The sequence below is a fragment of the Pan troglodytes genome, chromosome 16 (genome assembly GCF_028858775.2).
Source record: "Pan troglodytes isolate AG18354 chromosome 16, NHGRI_mPanTro3-v2.0_pri, whole genome shotgun sequence".
In the NCBI taxonomy this organism is placed as follows: domain Eukaryota; kingdom Metazoa; phylum Chordata; class Mammalia; order Primates; family Hominidae; genus Pan; species Pan troglodytes.
This window is the reverse complement of record NC_072414.2, coordinates 32,371,766-32,387,086: the sequence shown is the minus strand read 5'-3', so window position 1 is coordinate 32,387,086 and position 15,321 is coordinate 32,371,766. Positions and strand designations below refer to the sequence as shown.

At 51.2% G+C, this 15,321-nt stretch overlaps 1 protein-coding gene across 9 annotated transcripts in view; it reads right to left on the bottom strand.

The window, feature by feature from the left end:
* Positions 1 to 15,321, bottom strand: part of IVD (isovaleryl-CoA dehydrogenase) — a 36,554-nt gene that overhangs the window by 9,790 nt on the left and 11,443 nt on the right. For 3 of the 9 annotated variants that reach the window (XM_063794741.1, XM_001143110.7, XM_024349122.3), the window contains 8 exons: positions 14,772 to 14,865; positions 14,434 to 14,570; positions 13,038 to 13,134; positions 11,145 to 11,238; positions 10,645 to 10,726; positions 9,945 to 10,049; positions 9,765 to 9,837; positions 4,836 to 7,973 (listed from right to left, as the gene is read on the bottom strand). In XM_063794741.1, coding sequence (XP_063650811.1) covers positions 7,840 to 7,973; positions 9,765 to 9,837; positions 9,945 to 10,049; positions 10,645 to 10,726; positions 11,145 to 11,238; positions 13,038 to 13,134; positions 14,434 to 14,570; positions 14,772 to 14,865 — 816 coding nt within the window. In that variant the 3' untranslated portion in view covers positions 4,836 to 7,839. Of the gene's footprint in view, positions 1 to 1,949; positions 2,032 to 4,835; positions 7,974 to 8,238; positions 9,153 to 9,764; positions 9,838 to 9,944; positions 10,050 to 10,644; positions 10,727 to 11,144; positions 11,239 to 13,037; positions 13,135 to 14,433; positions 14,571 to 14,771; positions 14,866 to 15,321 lie in introns of those variants that run through there. The other 6 variants (XM_063794740.1, XM_009428814.5, XM_009428815.5 and 3 more) reach the window with 4 other exon arrangements.

The following is a 15,321-nucleotide window of genomic DNA, read 5'->3' as shown; positions in this document are numbered from 1 at the left end:
TTCCACATTATGGAATACTACACAAGAAAAAAAATTGAAGAGATTACAGTCCTGCTCATTAACATGAATGAGGCTGGGCACCGTGGCTCACACTTGTAATCCCAGCACTTTGGGAGGCTGAAGCAGAAGGATGGCTTGAGCTCAGGAGACCAGCCTGGGCAACATAGTGAGACCCTGTCTGTATAACATTTAAGAAAAAAAAAAAAAAATAGCCGGACTGGGCCTTTAATCCCAGCTACTGAAGAGACTGAAGTGGGAGAATCACTTGAGCCCGGGAGGTCAAGGCTGCAGTTAGTCATGACTGCGCCGCTGCACTCCAGCCTGGGTGACAAAGTGAGGCCCTGTCTCAAAAACAATAAAAAATTTAAAAGAGCTGAGCATGGAGGCCACTTTGGGAGGCTGAGGCAGGCAGATCTCTTAAGCCCAGGAGTCTGAGACCAGCCTGGGTGACATGATGAAGCCCCATCTCTACAAAAAATACAAAAAAATTAGCTGAGCTTTATGGCAAATCCCTGTAATCCCAGTTACCTAGGAGGCCCAGGCAGGAAGATGGCTTGAGCCCAAAAGGTTGAGGCTGTAGTGAGCTGTGATCATGAACAGAGTGAGACCCTGTTTCAAAACAAAATGAAAAACAAACAAACAAAAAAACCAAGAAAACAAGAAAACAAAAACTATACAATGATGAGCCAAAAAGCAAGACATGGAAGAATATATATATATATATATAATGAGTCCAGCTATAGAAAGTTTGAAATCAGGCAACCTAAACAATATTGTTCAGGGATCTATACAGAGGCAGGAAGCCATTGAGAAAGGTAAGGGGAGGATTATCACCAAATTCAGGATGGTGGCTCCCCTGGGGAGAATATGTCAAGGAGGGGCATATGGGCTTGGAATACTGTCTTCATTGACCTGCGTGTTGGGTACACAGGAGTTTGTTATTTTTCACACTGCATATGTGCATGTATATACTCCCCCATATATACCATGCATTTCACACAAGAACACAAAGGCTGTGTGGCTCTGCTCTGCCCCTTTCCCCTTCCAGCTCCCATTCTCGTCCTCAGCTAGCAGAGGAGGGTCAGGGTCTTTTAGCACAGCTTCCTTCTGTCTCTGAGTGGGTCAGAGGAGTATGGGGATGAGGGCCTCCCTTCTGCGGCTGGGCTCTGGCCACTCCAGGGTGGGAAGGCCTGGAGAAAACAGGGCCAGGCAAAGCCGGCTGGCCCTGCTGTTTCTGCCAATGCTGGGATTAGGCCAGGGCTCTGGCCCACCTGTCATTTCACTCATTCAGCATGAACATAGCCACTGAGCACTTACTGTGAGCCCCGGGTGCTATTGGGAGAGTTCAGATAAGTGAGAGAGGGTCTTTGACCTCAAAGATCTTACAGAGAGGACCATATACACAAATAACAGTATACCAGCAAAACGTGAGCTAAGTGTCATGTGACTACTCATCTACTCTTTCAATAAACATTTGTTGTGCACCTATTACATGCCAGGAACTGTGCTGGATGGTGATCATGTAAAGACAGTCAAATCACAGTCCTAGCTCTCAGATTCATAGCCTGCCTAATGCTGGGGAAACTGGAATAAACAACTGTGTGGCAAGCCCATCAGTGCAGATATGCCCAGGGAGAAGGAGAAAGGGGACCCATCCAGGATGGATGAGATGGAGACAGAGGAGTGAGGGAAGGTTGGAGGAGAGAGGTCTTCCTGAAGGAGGCAGGCCCTGGCCTGAGGCTTTAGAGATGAGGAAGCAAGAGAAAGTTTGAAGGGCTGGAAGGACTTCCAGAGCTGCCCCAGACCAAAGGCACAGGGATGAGAAACATGGCAGTGAGGACTCCTTGCAACAAGAACACGAACATTCAGCAGGGAAGGAGGGAAGCAGCAGAAGGGGAAGGCCCAGGGGGATTAGAGTCATATTTGCCTTGCCAAGCCTTAGATCTTACAGGTGCTGGGAGCCACTGAAGAATTTGCAGGGAGCTTGATAGTTCACTGGTTCAGTGTAGAGGAAGGGTTGAGGGGCATGGCCTGGAAGAAGGAAGGCAAGTTGGCAGGATAAGATCCAGGAAGTATTTAAGAGATACCAGGCTAGCCTCTGAGAGTGGGTGGGTGGTGGGTGAGGGAAAGAGGCCGAATTCTGGAACGGCCCCCTGCAAGAGTAACCAAGTGGCGCACACAGGGAGAGGAGAGCTCCCACTCGGCACTAGCGTGGCTGTAGGCTCTGGGTACCAAGTGTGGGCAGGGGTTGGGGACAGCCAGGAATGTGAATGGGGCTCTGCACCACCTGATTTCAGGGCTCCCAAACACTGGCCCGTGGACAGGGCTGGCCCGAGGAAGTGAAAAAAGTATGGGCATAACTTCTCATAAATCAAATGTATGCACTTTAAAGAACTATCCTTGGGCCGGGCATGGTGGCTCATGCCTGGAATCCCAGCACTTTGGGAGGCCGAGGTGGGCAGATCATGAGGTCAAGAGTTTGAGACCAGCCTGGCCAATATGGTGAAACCCTGTCTCTACTAAAAATACAAAAATTAGCTGGGCATGGTGGTGTGCACCTGTAGTCCCAGCTACTCGGGAGGCTGAGGCAGAAGAATCGCTAGAACCCAGGAGGCGGAGGTTGCAGTCAGCTGAGATTGTGCCACTGTACTCCAGCATGGGCGACAGAGCGCAAGATTCCGTCTTAAAAACAAAAACAAAAACTATCCTTAAAAGTGCTTACAATTAAATCAATAAGTAAGCATGTCACTTAGAGGTATGAAGTGAATTATCAAAAGAAGCCCCTTAAAGATTCAAAAGTGGTTTTGTCCTGGGAGTGGGAATGGGGATAGGAGGGACAGGGGACTTTTATTTTTTTAAATAAGCTTTTAAAAACTGTAGTATTTTTTAAAACCGTGAACATAAAGCATATACAAAAATTTAAGGGCTGGGCACACTGGCTCAACGCCTATAATCCCAACACTTTGGAAAGTGGAGGCAGGAGGATCGCTTGAGCCCAGCAGTTGAGCCCAGCCTGGACAACATGGTGAAAGCCCGGCTCTACAAAAAATACAAAAATTAGTCTGGCATGGTGGTGCACACCTCTAGTTCCAGCTACTGGGGGGCTGGGGGTGGGTGGCAAGGGGGAGGACTGAGGCCAGAGGATCCTTGAGCCAGGGAGGTCGAGGCTGCAGTAAGCTGAGATCACGCCACTGCAGTGGGTGACAGAGTGAGATCCTGTCTCAAAAATAAATAAATAAACAAACAAATAAAAAATCCTGGCCTAGCTGGGCGTGGTGGCTCATGCCTGTAATCCCAGCACTTTGGGAGGCTGAGGCCGGTGGATCAATTGAGGCCAGGGCTTTGAGACCAGCCTGGCCAACATGGTGAAACCCCGTCTCTACTAAAAATACAAAAATTAGCCAGGCATGGTGGCACATGCCTGTAATCCCAGCTATTTGGGAGGCTAAGGCACGAGAATCGCTTGAACCCTAGATGTGGAGGTTGCAGTGAGCTGGGATCGCGCCACTGCACTCCAGCCTGGATGACAAAGTGAGACTCCGTCTTAAAAAAAAAGGTCGGCCGGGCGCGGTGGCTCACGCCTGTAATCCCAGCACTTTGGGAGGCCGAGGTGGGTAGATCATGAGGTCGGGAGATCGAGACCATCCTGGCTAACACGGTGAAACCCCGTCTCTACTAAAAATACAAAAAATTGGCTGGGTGTGGTGGCGGGCGCTTGTAGTCCCAGCTACTCGGGAGGCTGAGGCAGGAGAATGGCGTGAACCTGGGAGGCGGAGCTTGCAGTGAGCCAAGATGGCGCCACTGAACTCCAACCTGGGCGACAGAGCGAGACTCCGTCTCAAAAAAAAAAAAAGCCTTTTATGAAATGATGGTAATAGAGGATAGGCTTCCCCCAACCCCTCTTCCCTTTAATGTCCTTATTGGCTAAAACAAAACGTCGTTGAGTCCTGAAATCCCAAACTGGGGGCCTTGAACCCCAGGCAAAGGCCATATAGGCTGGCTCCGCGCGTTTGCAACCCAACCCCGCGGGCAGCCGGCAGGGGTCAGGCGAGCTCCATGCGACACTCGAGCTGCGTCTGGCAAGCCAGTGCTGCGCTCGAAGAAGCGCGCTGCCTCGAGGGAGAGGGTCAGAGGAAGGACTCTGGACCTGCCCTAGGCTGGGGGTCGCGACAGATGACCACCTGGGTCTTAGGTCCCAGCTCCTACCCGGCAGGCAGGGACTGGGAACCTCTCTCCAGACCACGCGGTGCGTTGACACCAGGTCTAGTCCCATCCCACCGAGGGCAACTCACCTTACCGGTCTTCTGAAAGGGGGCCCTGCGCGAAACCTTGCCTCCTGCACTCGGTTGTGCAAAGATCAAGGATCTCAGACTTGAGAGGGTTACATGGGCAAGGGATTGTTATCACTAGATTATATGGATTTAGAATTAGGACTTAGGCTCCTGGGGAAGCCTGCTTTAGGACCCAGATGGTGGTTGTAGAAGATTGCCTTGTAGAATCACACTTGGGGATGTGATTAGGTCTGGGGCAGGATCCAGGAACCTGCATTTATTCTAGGTTGCCAAATTCTGATAAGGGGTGTGCTCAAACCACGCTTAAAAAACATCCCAAGGTTCTGTTGCCCTCCCACAGGGCAGGCAGCATCAACAGCAGCGAGCTGCCCTGATAGTGTGACCTGCCTAAAATTGGAGTGGAGTAAGAGCCAGCCGCAGGAAGGAGCAGTGCTGGCAGCTGGTGCTGCAGATTTGCCCAATGCATGTAGGCAACCAAACACGCCCACAAGAACCAAAGTAGACGTGCCCCTTGTTCTTCCATTTACCACTCAGGCTGCATGGTTCATTTTGTTTTTTTGCTTTTAATTTTAAAACATTTATTTTGCTTCACATATAGAACCAGGAAAGAAATCACCTCCCCAAGTCGACAGGGCTTAGACAGACTGGATGAAGCGCCCCATTTTGCCACATTGTCTCCAGGCTGGTCTCTCCAGCCACACATTAAGCCAGCAAGATGGCCCTTTTAGTCACATTCATCTCCAACATAGCAGGGAGCAAGACAAGGAAGTGAAAGGGACTGCCTATGAGCCCAGGATCTTGCCCTCAGGATGGGACGGAACTGGGGTTGGTGAGGAGCCAACCCCACCTGTCTCAAGCCTCAGGCTAGGAACAGCACTTGGCTGCAGGCCAGGACCAAGAGCCAGGATAGGTGCTGCTGGGCTGAGAACCAAGAAAACCAGTTCCCTCTTTTCGGAACTCGGAAGGGGTGGAACAACCCAGACCCATTCCCTTCTCAGATCACACTCTATCCAGACTGCTGTACAGTGGGGCCCAAAGCTGGAATTCTCAGAACACCCCCATTTTTGCCATGAGCAGATCTGGATTCTAGTTCGTTTTGACCTTGAGAAAGTCAAATTGTGTTGATCTTTTTAAAAACATAGGGGCGGTTTTCAGAAATCTATAAGCTTCCTTCTGGCTGTAAGAACTTAGCAGTCTGGGCTCCCTGCTTCCTTTAAAACTCACTGGGAGATCTGGGAAAGGGAGGCTGAGACCTCTCTCCTAAGGGCTGATTTTACCTTCCTGTCCCTCATGAAAGAACGGGCTGGAGGACAGGAATAGGACCTGGACCAGCCACTCTCCAAGGACACAAGCTGGATCCAGACAGGAAGCAGCGGCAAGTAGATTGCTTCTCCCCAGATAGGTTTGTTTCACAATATATTTAATACAAAATGGCAGCAGCCACTGTGCAGTTATAACAAAATTAGCCATAGGGTATCTGGAGAAATGTACACAGGCAGCCTCAGCTGGAGTCACGCGAGCCAACTCCGGCCTGCTCGGGTAGGGCCTGTGCCTGCTGCCCAGTCAGTTGTGGGTGGTCACATGGCCAGGACTGGATGGTGCCCGTGGCAGGGCGGTGCACAAGGGCTCAGAGGTGCTGTACAGGAGGAGCCAGTCTTCCAACAGTACACAAAAGCACGCTGTCCTCTGCTCTGCCCCCCTGCGGACTCAGCAGCATGTGTGTTCATTTATTTTATTATTATTTTTTGAGACAGAGTCTCACTCTGTTGCCCAGGCTGGAGTGCAATGGCGCGATCTCAGCTCCTGCAACCTCTGCCTCCTGCGTTCAAGCGATTCTCCTGCCTCAGTCTTCTGTGTAACTGGGATTACAGGCGCGTGCCACCAGGCCTGGCTAATTTTTGTATTTTTAGTAGAGACGAGGTTTCACCATGTTGGTCGTCAGGCTGGTCTTGAACTCCTGACCTTGTGATCTGCCCGCCTCGGCCTCCCAAAGTGCTGGGATTACAGACGTTGAGCCACCATGCCTGGCCTATTATTTTTTGAGACAGAGTCTCGCTCTGTCGTCCAAGCTGGAGTGCAGTGGTGTGATCTTGGCTCACTGCAAACTCCGCCTCCCGGGTTCAAGCAATTCTCTGCCTCAGCCTCCTGAGTAGCTGGGATTACAGGAGCCTGCCACCACACCTGGCTAATTTTTGTATTTTTAGTAGAGACGAGGTTTTACCATCTTGGCCAGGCTGGTCTTGAACTCCTGACCTCGTGATCCACCTGCCTCGGCCTCCCAAAGTGTTGGGATTACAGGCATGAGCCACTGTGCCCAGCCTATTTTTCTTTCCTTTTTTGAGACAGAGTCTCACTCTATGGCCCAGGCTGGACTGCAGCGGTGTCATATTGGCTCATTGCAACCTCCACCTCCCGGGTTCAAGTGATTCTCCTGCCTCAGCCTCCCGAGTAGCTGGGATTACAGACGTGCACCACCACCCCTGGCTAATTTTTGTATTTTTAGTAGAGATGGGGTTTCACCACGTTGGCCAGGCTGGTCTTGAACTCCTGACTGCAAGTGATCCACCTGCCTTGGCCTCCCAAAGTGCTGGGATTACAGGCACACACCACCCTGCCTGGCCAAGCAAGCATATGTGTTCATAAGCTGCTAGGAGCTGATACCTCTAGAAACTGGAAGAAACAAGGGCCAGGGTTTTTTTGTTTTGTTTTGTTTTTTGAAGAGTTTTGCTCTTGTCGCCCAGGCTGGAGTGCAATGGCACAATCTCGGCTCACTGCAACCTCCGCCTCCTGGGTTCAAGTAATTCTCCTGCCTCAGCCTCCTGAAGTAGCTGGGATTACAGGCGCCCACCACCATGCCCAACTAATTTTTTTCTATCTTTAGTTGAGGCGAGGTTTCCACATGTTGGCCAGGCTGGTCTTGAACTCCTGACCTCAGGTGATCCACCCATCTCGGCCTCCTGAAGTGCTGGGATTACAAGCGTGAGCCACCACGCCTGGCTAGGCTAGGTTTATTTTTTTTTTTCCCCCAGAAAAGAGACTGAAAGTTGAATTTGCTTTATCCAAAATGCTTGGAACCAGAAGTGTTTCAGATTTCAGGATTAGGGATACTTAACCTGTACCAAGTTCCAATTCATGGAGAGGGGCCATGATTCTGCTGTGCTTGAGCAGAGATCTCCTTGCCAGAGGCTCACCCAAGAGAAAGAGGTGGGTACCTGCATGCCCCCAGGTGCCTACCCTGGGAGGTGGGCTCAGAAGTTAGAGAGCAAGGGCACAGAGTCACCAAAACCTGTCCCAACAATCCCCAGACAATATGCTTCCTGCTGAGTCCATTTTAAATCACACAACACTAGCCATGGCACAGGCCCGGCTGCGAGGCCCATGATGCTTGGGAGCTGTTGTGGAGAACTCAACCTCATCCAGAGGCCAGAGGGCTGACAAGAGCAGCTGGGCAGGAGGGCCTGCTGTGGGCAGGGTGGAAAAGCCGCCACATCTCTACTTCCCAAGAAAGGCCACTAGGTGCAGGAAAAGGGGGCGAAGGGTCTCAGGACTAGTGAAAGTCTGCATTGAAGGCTCTGCCGATGACCAGCCGCCTCACCTCGCTGGTCCCAGCCCCTATCTCATACAGCTTGGCATCTCGAAGAAAGCGGCCCATGGGAAAGTCATTGATGTAGCCATTGCCACCTGCAACCAGGGTTTGGGCAGAGAAGAAAGGAAGTGATTGACAAAACAAAGAAAGCAAACAGAATGCCAAGTATATAGAAACAGGCCACAGGAGGAGAGGGTGATTAAAGAAAAGCAGCAAAAGGTAGCAAGAGGGAGGGGTGTGGGGAATACACTAGTCCTTCCTTATCCTTGGAGGATACATTCCAAGACCCCAGTGGATGCCTGAAACCGTAGACAGTACCGAACCCCATATATATGTTGTTTTTTTCCCTATACATACATACTTATGAGAAAGTTTAATTTATGAGCTAGGCATAGTAACAGATCAACAATAATAACAAATACTAAAATAGAACTATTATGACATGCCAGCATCACTACTCTTGCAATTTGGGGCCACTGAGCAAAATAAGAGTTACTTGAACACAGGCACTCTGATATCAGGACAGCTGATTGGATACCCTAGGTGACTACTAACGGGCAGGTAGCCCACATAGCATAGATAGGCTGCACAAAGGGACGATTCACGTACCAAACATGACAGAGCAGCATGGCACAACACTTCAAGCTATTCAGGATGCTGTGGATTTGAAACTTATGAACTATTTCTAGAAATTTCCATTTAGCTTTTTTTTTTTTTTTTTTTGAGAAGGAGTCATGCTCTGTCACCTAGGCTGGAGTGCAGTGGCATGATCTTGGCTCTCTGCAACCTCCGCATCCAAGGTTCAAGTGATTCTCCTGCCTCAGCCTCCTGAGTAGCTGGGATTACAGGCGCGCACCACTGCACCCAGCTAATTTTTGTATTTTTAGTAGAGATGGGGTTTCACCACGTTGGTCAGGCTGGTCTCGAACTCCTGACCTCAGGTGATCCACCTGCCTCGGCCTCCCGAAGTGCTGGCATTACAGGTGTGAGCCACCGTGCCCGGCCTTTTTTTTTTTTTTTTTTTTTCCGAGACAGAGTTTCACTCTTGTCACTCAGGCTGGAGTGCAATGGCGCGATCTCCGGTCACTGCAACCTCCGCCTCGTGGGTTCAAGCGATTCTCCAGCCTCAGCCTTCCAAATAGCTGGGATTACAGGCTCCTGCCACCACACTTGGCTAATTTTTTTTTTGTATTTTTAGTAGAAACGGGGTTTCACCATGTTGGCCAGGCTGGTCTCAAACTCCTGATCTCAGGTGACTCACCGGCCTCAGTCTCCTAAAGTGTTGGAATTACAGGTGTGAGCCACTGTGCCCAGCCAAATCTCCCTTTCCCATTTCCTAGCGTCTATGAGGCGGGGAGGATGAGAGGGGGGTGTTGCTGAAGGCAGCAGCAACTCCTGGCATCTAGCAGTTTTCTCATTTGCTTTCCATTTCCTCCTTGTAACTGGGACAGAAAGAGCCCGAAGGTCCCAGCTCAGCTGGGCCTAGTATAAGCACATAGTGAGGAGTGGAGAAGTGGAGAGGAAACTGCTTTTTTTTTTTTTTTTTTTTTTTGAGACAGCCTCTCGCTCTGTCACCTAGGCTGGAGTGCAATGGTGCAATCTTGGTTCACTGCAACCTCTGCCTCCCTGGTTCAAGCGATTCTCATGCCTCAGCCTCCCAAGTAGCTGGGATTACAGGCATGCACCATCATGCCCGGCATGCGGTTTCACCATGTTGGCCAGGCTGGTCTTGAACTCCTGACCTCAGGTGATCTGCCTACCTCGGCCTCCCAAAGTGCTGGGATTATAGGTGTGAGCCACCACGCCCGCCCTGAAACTGCTTTCTGAAGCAGCCACAGGCCCCAGGAGTGAGGGAGCCCCGGGACTGGGAAGTGGGGATCACTCACCAAAACACTGAATGCCGTCCAGGGCTACCTGTGTGGCACACTCAGCTGAGTAAAGAATCACACCTGCACAGTCCTACGGGAGGAAGCTGGGGTCAGCAGGGCCCTGCGAGGCACGCAGACAGCAAGTCTCAGCAGCTGGCCCACTGCCCCCGCCTCTCCCCGACTGAGGCTGGCCCTCACCTTAGCAGTGCAATGGCCCTCATCGCAGGCCTTGGCGACATTGTAGACATACTGCCGACACGCCATGAGGCGGGTGTACATGTCAGCCATCTTCCCCTGCATCAACTGGGCACAAAGGGATGTCACAGGTCAACATGCTGGAACACTCTCTCAGTTACCAAAAGCAGGTCAGCAATGGCAACAAGACAGCCAAGGATGAGGAAGCAGGGGCATGGAGAGGAGATGGGATTTACTCAGGATGATGGAGATGGAGGCAGGTGTGGGAGTTAGGGCCACAGAGTGGCTGTTCCACAGCCTGCATGACACCCTGAAGTGGCCATCACTGCCTCCGAAAGGCATGGCTCCCAAGGCACCATTTACTCCAACGCTTATTACCTTCCAGCAGCTTCTTCGGACCAGAAGGTCTAACTACAAATAGCAACCTCTTTCCCTTCTGCCCCCACAACTTGCACGCTTTGCTCTCCAACCTTACAATGTCTAGTTCATCCACCTCACACAGGAATCGAGGTGGCAATGTGGTGAACTTCCTGATGACTTCCAGAGTCAGGCTGCATGCTGAGGAAGACTGCATTCCAAGCAGTCAAGCTCAATTTGCTAGAGGAGACAGTAACCATCCACGGTGCCCACCTCACTTCCTCTCTTTTCAAAGAAAACTGTAGCCCAGTTGAAGAGTACATGTCAGCAAAAGCACTCGGCTCACCTGGAAGTGGCCGATCTTCTGGCCAAAGGCTTCCCTCACGTGCAGGTAGGGAATGGTGTGGTCCAGGACCGCTTGCATGAGCCTGTCAGAAAGGAGAAAGGCCCCGTGGGCACCTCCTCATCCCACCACCGGGTGTGGTGGCAAAATGCTAGCGTGGGAAGGCCAGAATCCCAGGGAGGAGAAAAGCAACTTCAGAAAGTCTTGCCACAGTTACAGCACCGATTGACCAGAGGTGCAGGGGCGTGACAGCCCAGGTGTCGTTTCACAGCCGAGTAAGCCACCCTGCTCCTCAGGCCTTTTGTCTGTTACTGAATGATATTTCCCCACTGTGGGAAGAAATTCAACATGGGAGGAGGAGGTTCCTTTCGTCTCCCAGGAGAGAGCAGGGCCAGGAGGCAGCTCCCTTTGGCCCCGCAAGGGGAAGGCTGCTGCTGCTCATGGTGGGTCACCTGCCGAGGAGGCCGACAGAGCCCAGCTTCCCTCAAGCCTCTCACACTTACCCAAGAGGCCCCCCGGCCAGCACCAGCCGCTCCAGGTCCAGCCCACTCATCAGCACGTAGACACCCTTATTCTCATGGCCCAGGATGTTGGCAGCTGCCAGGATAAGTGCTGGTCAGAGGGAGAGAGCTGTCCACAGCCTCCTCACTTTTATCAAAGGTACTAGATTTGGAAACATGGCTCTCAAGTAAGGCACTAAAATATGTCACTTGACCTTTATTCAAGTAAGGTTCCAGGTGAAAGAAAAGGATCAAGTGAACCCCTTCCAGTCAGAAGTGGAGCTGCCAGGACTCCCACCCCATCCACGAGGCCAACCACAAAGGCTAGAGTTGTTAGATCTTTCCCTTCCCTCTCTGGACTCCCTTGGATGGGAAAGAAGAAAAGTTAATTGGTCTAGAAGTCACCCAATCCCTCCCTGACTCTTTCCACACAGGCACCTATAAAGAAACCAGAGAATTACTCTTTCCCCCAGGTGGAGTCAGCTCTGGTCCAATGTCACCTCCCTGCAGGGTAGTCCGTGAAAGCTTCTTTGTCCAGGAGACGGGCCATTCAGAGCTAGTGACAGAAGCTGCTGAGCACCTCTCCACCCAGTAAAGCCAGGAGACTGGATGGCCTTGGGAGGTGTGGGCAGGAAAACAAGTTGACACTACTGACCTGCCTTTAATGCTAGCTGAATTTTTTCCTGTCAACAAAGAAGGAGCTGCACAGCTCCCCCTCCCTGGATGCTCCCTGTAATTAAAGCACACTTTTTTGGGCTGTCGGTGATAGGCGTGGTATATGGCTGAGGCAGACAGCAAACCTAACTGTTGATCAAATCCATGCCCCTGGCCAGGCACGGTGGCTCAGGCCTATAATCCTGGCACTTGGGAGGCTGAGACGGGTGGATCACCTGAGGTCAGGAGTTCGAGAGCAGCCTGGCCAACATGGTGAAACCCCATCTGTCTCTACTAAAAATACAAAATTAGCTGGGCGGTGTGTGCCTGTCATCCCAGCTACTCAGAAGGCTGAGACAGGAGAATCACTTGAACCCAGGGGGCGGAGGTTGCAGTAAGCCAAGATCGCGCCATTGCACTCCAGCCCTGGGCAACAAGAGCGACACTCCATCTCAAAAAAACAAACAAAAAAATTAGCTGGGCAGGGTGGCGCATGCCTGTAATCCCAGCTACTCGGGAGGCTGAGGCAGGAGAATCACTGGAACCCAGGAGGTGGAGGCTGCCGTGAGCTGAGATCACGCCACTGCACTCTAGCCTGGGTGACAGAGCCAAGACTCCTTCTCAAAAAAACAAAACAAAACAAAACAAAAAAACAAAAAAAAACCCCAAACAACAAATCCATGCCCCTGGTCTGGTTAGTACATGATGGCTGTGCTGGCTCTCCCACAGTGCTCCACCATGTCAGATTTCAGTTACACCTCGGGGGAGAAAATACTCATACTCAAACAGAACTGCCTTCTCTCTACTGAGTCGGGATTCCATCAGTGGATTCAGATGTTTTGTTTTTTTTTTTCTTAGCATCATTAATGCTAAAAATGAATAACTCATTTTTAAAATATTTTACAAAAACGTGAGTTAATGAGTTACTCACATGCAGTGGATGGGCGAAAGTACAGGAAGACTGAAGGACATCAATGGGAAAGGGTAGGTCTGACCCTTCTCCTCCGGCTACTGAGTACAGACCCTATGCGGAGTGTGTGATGCCAGTCAGGCATGCCGCTGCAGGGCCCTGGCCAAGAAGGAGCGCTGTCCAGCAGCCCCAGCTCACAGCCTAGCCACATGTCACTGAAGCGCTAACAATGCCAAGCCTCTCTAACCCAGAGGCTTTCTCAACTTGAGAACAGCCAGATCAGCCTGGAAGGGGGTCAGGAGAGGGGCTCCCTGATTCTCGGTGCTACTTACCAGGAATCTTGCAGTCTTCAAAGATTAGCTCACAGGTGTTAGAGCCCCTCATCCCCAGCTTGTCCAGCTTCTTAGAGGTGCTAAAGCCAGGCATACCCTTTACAGGAAACAAAAGGTGGTCCTGGTTACAGATTAGCCCCAAGGGGGCCTGGTAAAGGAAAGGCCCCTGGGAAGAAGGCACCCACCTTCCTATTGAGTCCCTGTACCTGCACAGCATGGCAGCATCCTAGTCCCATGCTCCCCCCGGGACCTTCCGGTGCTAATGCCCCAGATTGATCCCAGCCTCCTCTGCCACTAGCTTGTGTTCTCCCCAGTTCTCACGGGGACACTTCTTTCTCAATGATATGCTCAGTTCCCTGAGCCCTCCTGACCCCCCTGGCCTTATTTCCCTCCCCCAGGGGACATTACTTCCCAGATACTGTCACCAGCCCGGTCAATTCCCTTATCCTCTGTTGTTCTCCTGTCTGTACCCAAAGGGATCCCACTAGGGCTGAACTGAGCCCTCTGTACTTTGACCTGGACTACTGGGTTGCAGCATGTTTTAGCAAGTGCCCAGCAAAGTGCTGGCACATGCTGCCTTCAGCCTGTAATGAGGGTGGCATCACGCAACCTTGAGATTTCCAATCTTAGCCAGGTCCCTACTGCTCCAACCCTAGACAGCTACTTTCCCCCTCTCTATGGAGGGTACCGCAAACCTTTACAATACTCGCTCATGAAACTCTTGCCAACTCCCCCACTGGTGGCCCCAGCCTTCACAGGGCCCCTGGCTTCCTCCTCATGATCGTTAGGCAGGTGGTTCCTGCACTATCACCTGTAACCCATCCTTCTCTCTTCTGCCCCAGCTCACCATTGTGTTCTGCCCACTCATTCTCACACTTTTCAATTTCTCCCTCTATTTTCTTTTTTCTTCCCTTTTTTTTTCTTCTGACCAAAAAATCTGCTCAGTTCTCTCATTTCTAAAAACAAACCCAAACTCCTAACTTTTCATTTGAACTCCTGCTCTGCTTCCTTCTTGCTTCTGTTGTCAAGGCTGTTGCAGGGGCAGTCTCCACTTGCATCCCACCCACACCTCAGTCTCCCATGGCCACATTCATCAGATCCACCAATGGTACCCTGACCGTCATGTCCTGACCTCCTTTTAGTCCTCCCCTTTCTAGACCTCTTTGTGTGGCCTGGCGCTGAGGACGGCTCCACCGTCTTCAGAAGTGACCCATCTGCCCTGGACTTCCTGGACTTTTGGTCACCCTCCTTGCAGTCTGCTCTCTGCCTCACCCCCACCTCTGGGGGCCTTGCAGAGCACACAACACTGATTCCATTTGAGATCAGTGAACGGGCTATCTCTGGTACCACTGTCAGGAGGCAGAAGCCTCCTGGCCCTGCACCCACCTATACTCACCTTCTCCACAATGAAGGCTGTGATGCCCCGAGAAGCTGGCACAGCAGCCAGATCTGTCTTGGCATAGACAATCAGGACGTCAGCATCAGGGCCATTAGTGATCCAGAACTTGTTGCCATTCAGGATGTAGTGATTTCCTAAGGGCAGGATGTTGGCTATTTGCTCAAGCCATCTTGGCCTGTCTCAGCCAGGCCATAGACCTTCTGCTGAGCAAGAAGCTGTCCACCTTTGAGAAAGTTCTGGAAACCCAGCAGGGACCACCCACAATTGTTGCTCCCTTACCCTGATAATGTCTGTACCTCTGCCCATTTTGGCTCCCAAGTTGAGAGTGGCCTCACCTTTCTTTTCCGCTTTGAGCTTCATAGAGACAACATCAGAGCCTGCATTGGGCTCACTCATGGCCAGGGCTCCGATGTACTCACCACTGATCAGCTGCAAGGAAAACCCCCAATAAGCCTTGTTACAACCTCAGAGTACCCTAGAGCAGCTCACTGGTACTGCTTCTTCCTGTCCACATTAAACCCCTTCAAACTTTGCTCTCAGACCAGGGTATCGGTAAAGTCCTAGAAGTCTCTTCTAAGCCCAATGGCTACAAGGCTGAAAATGCCTCTCCTTTTTCCATTCCCTTTGCAAAGGAAGCTAGTCCTACTCTTCCATTTCTTAGAGTTCTCTTCAAATGTTGTCTGTCTGTTGTTCAATGCAAGAGTTCTGGTCCTATTTTTATTATTTTTGGCTCAAGTATTTTAAAGCAATCCATGGCCCCTTCCTAACCACATTTGGTTCATGGCAGCATGCTACAGAAAGCAGGTCTGACTGGCCCCCAAGGGGAGAGGGTATCTTTTAGTTGGTGGTTGCACTGTGAGATTAGCGTGTATTACATTTCCATTT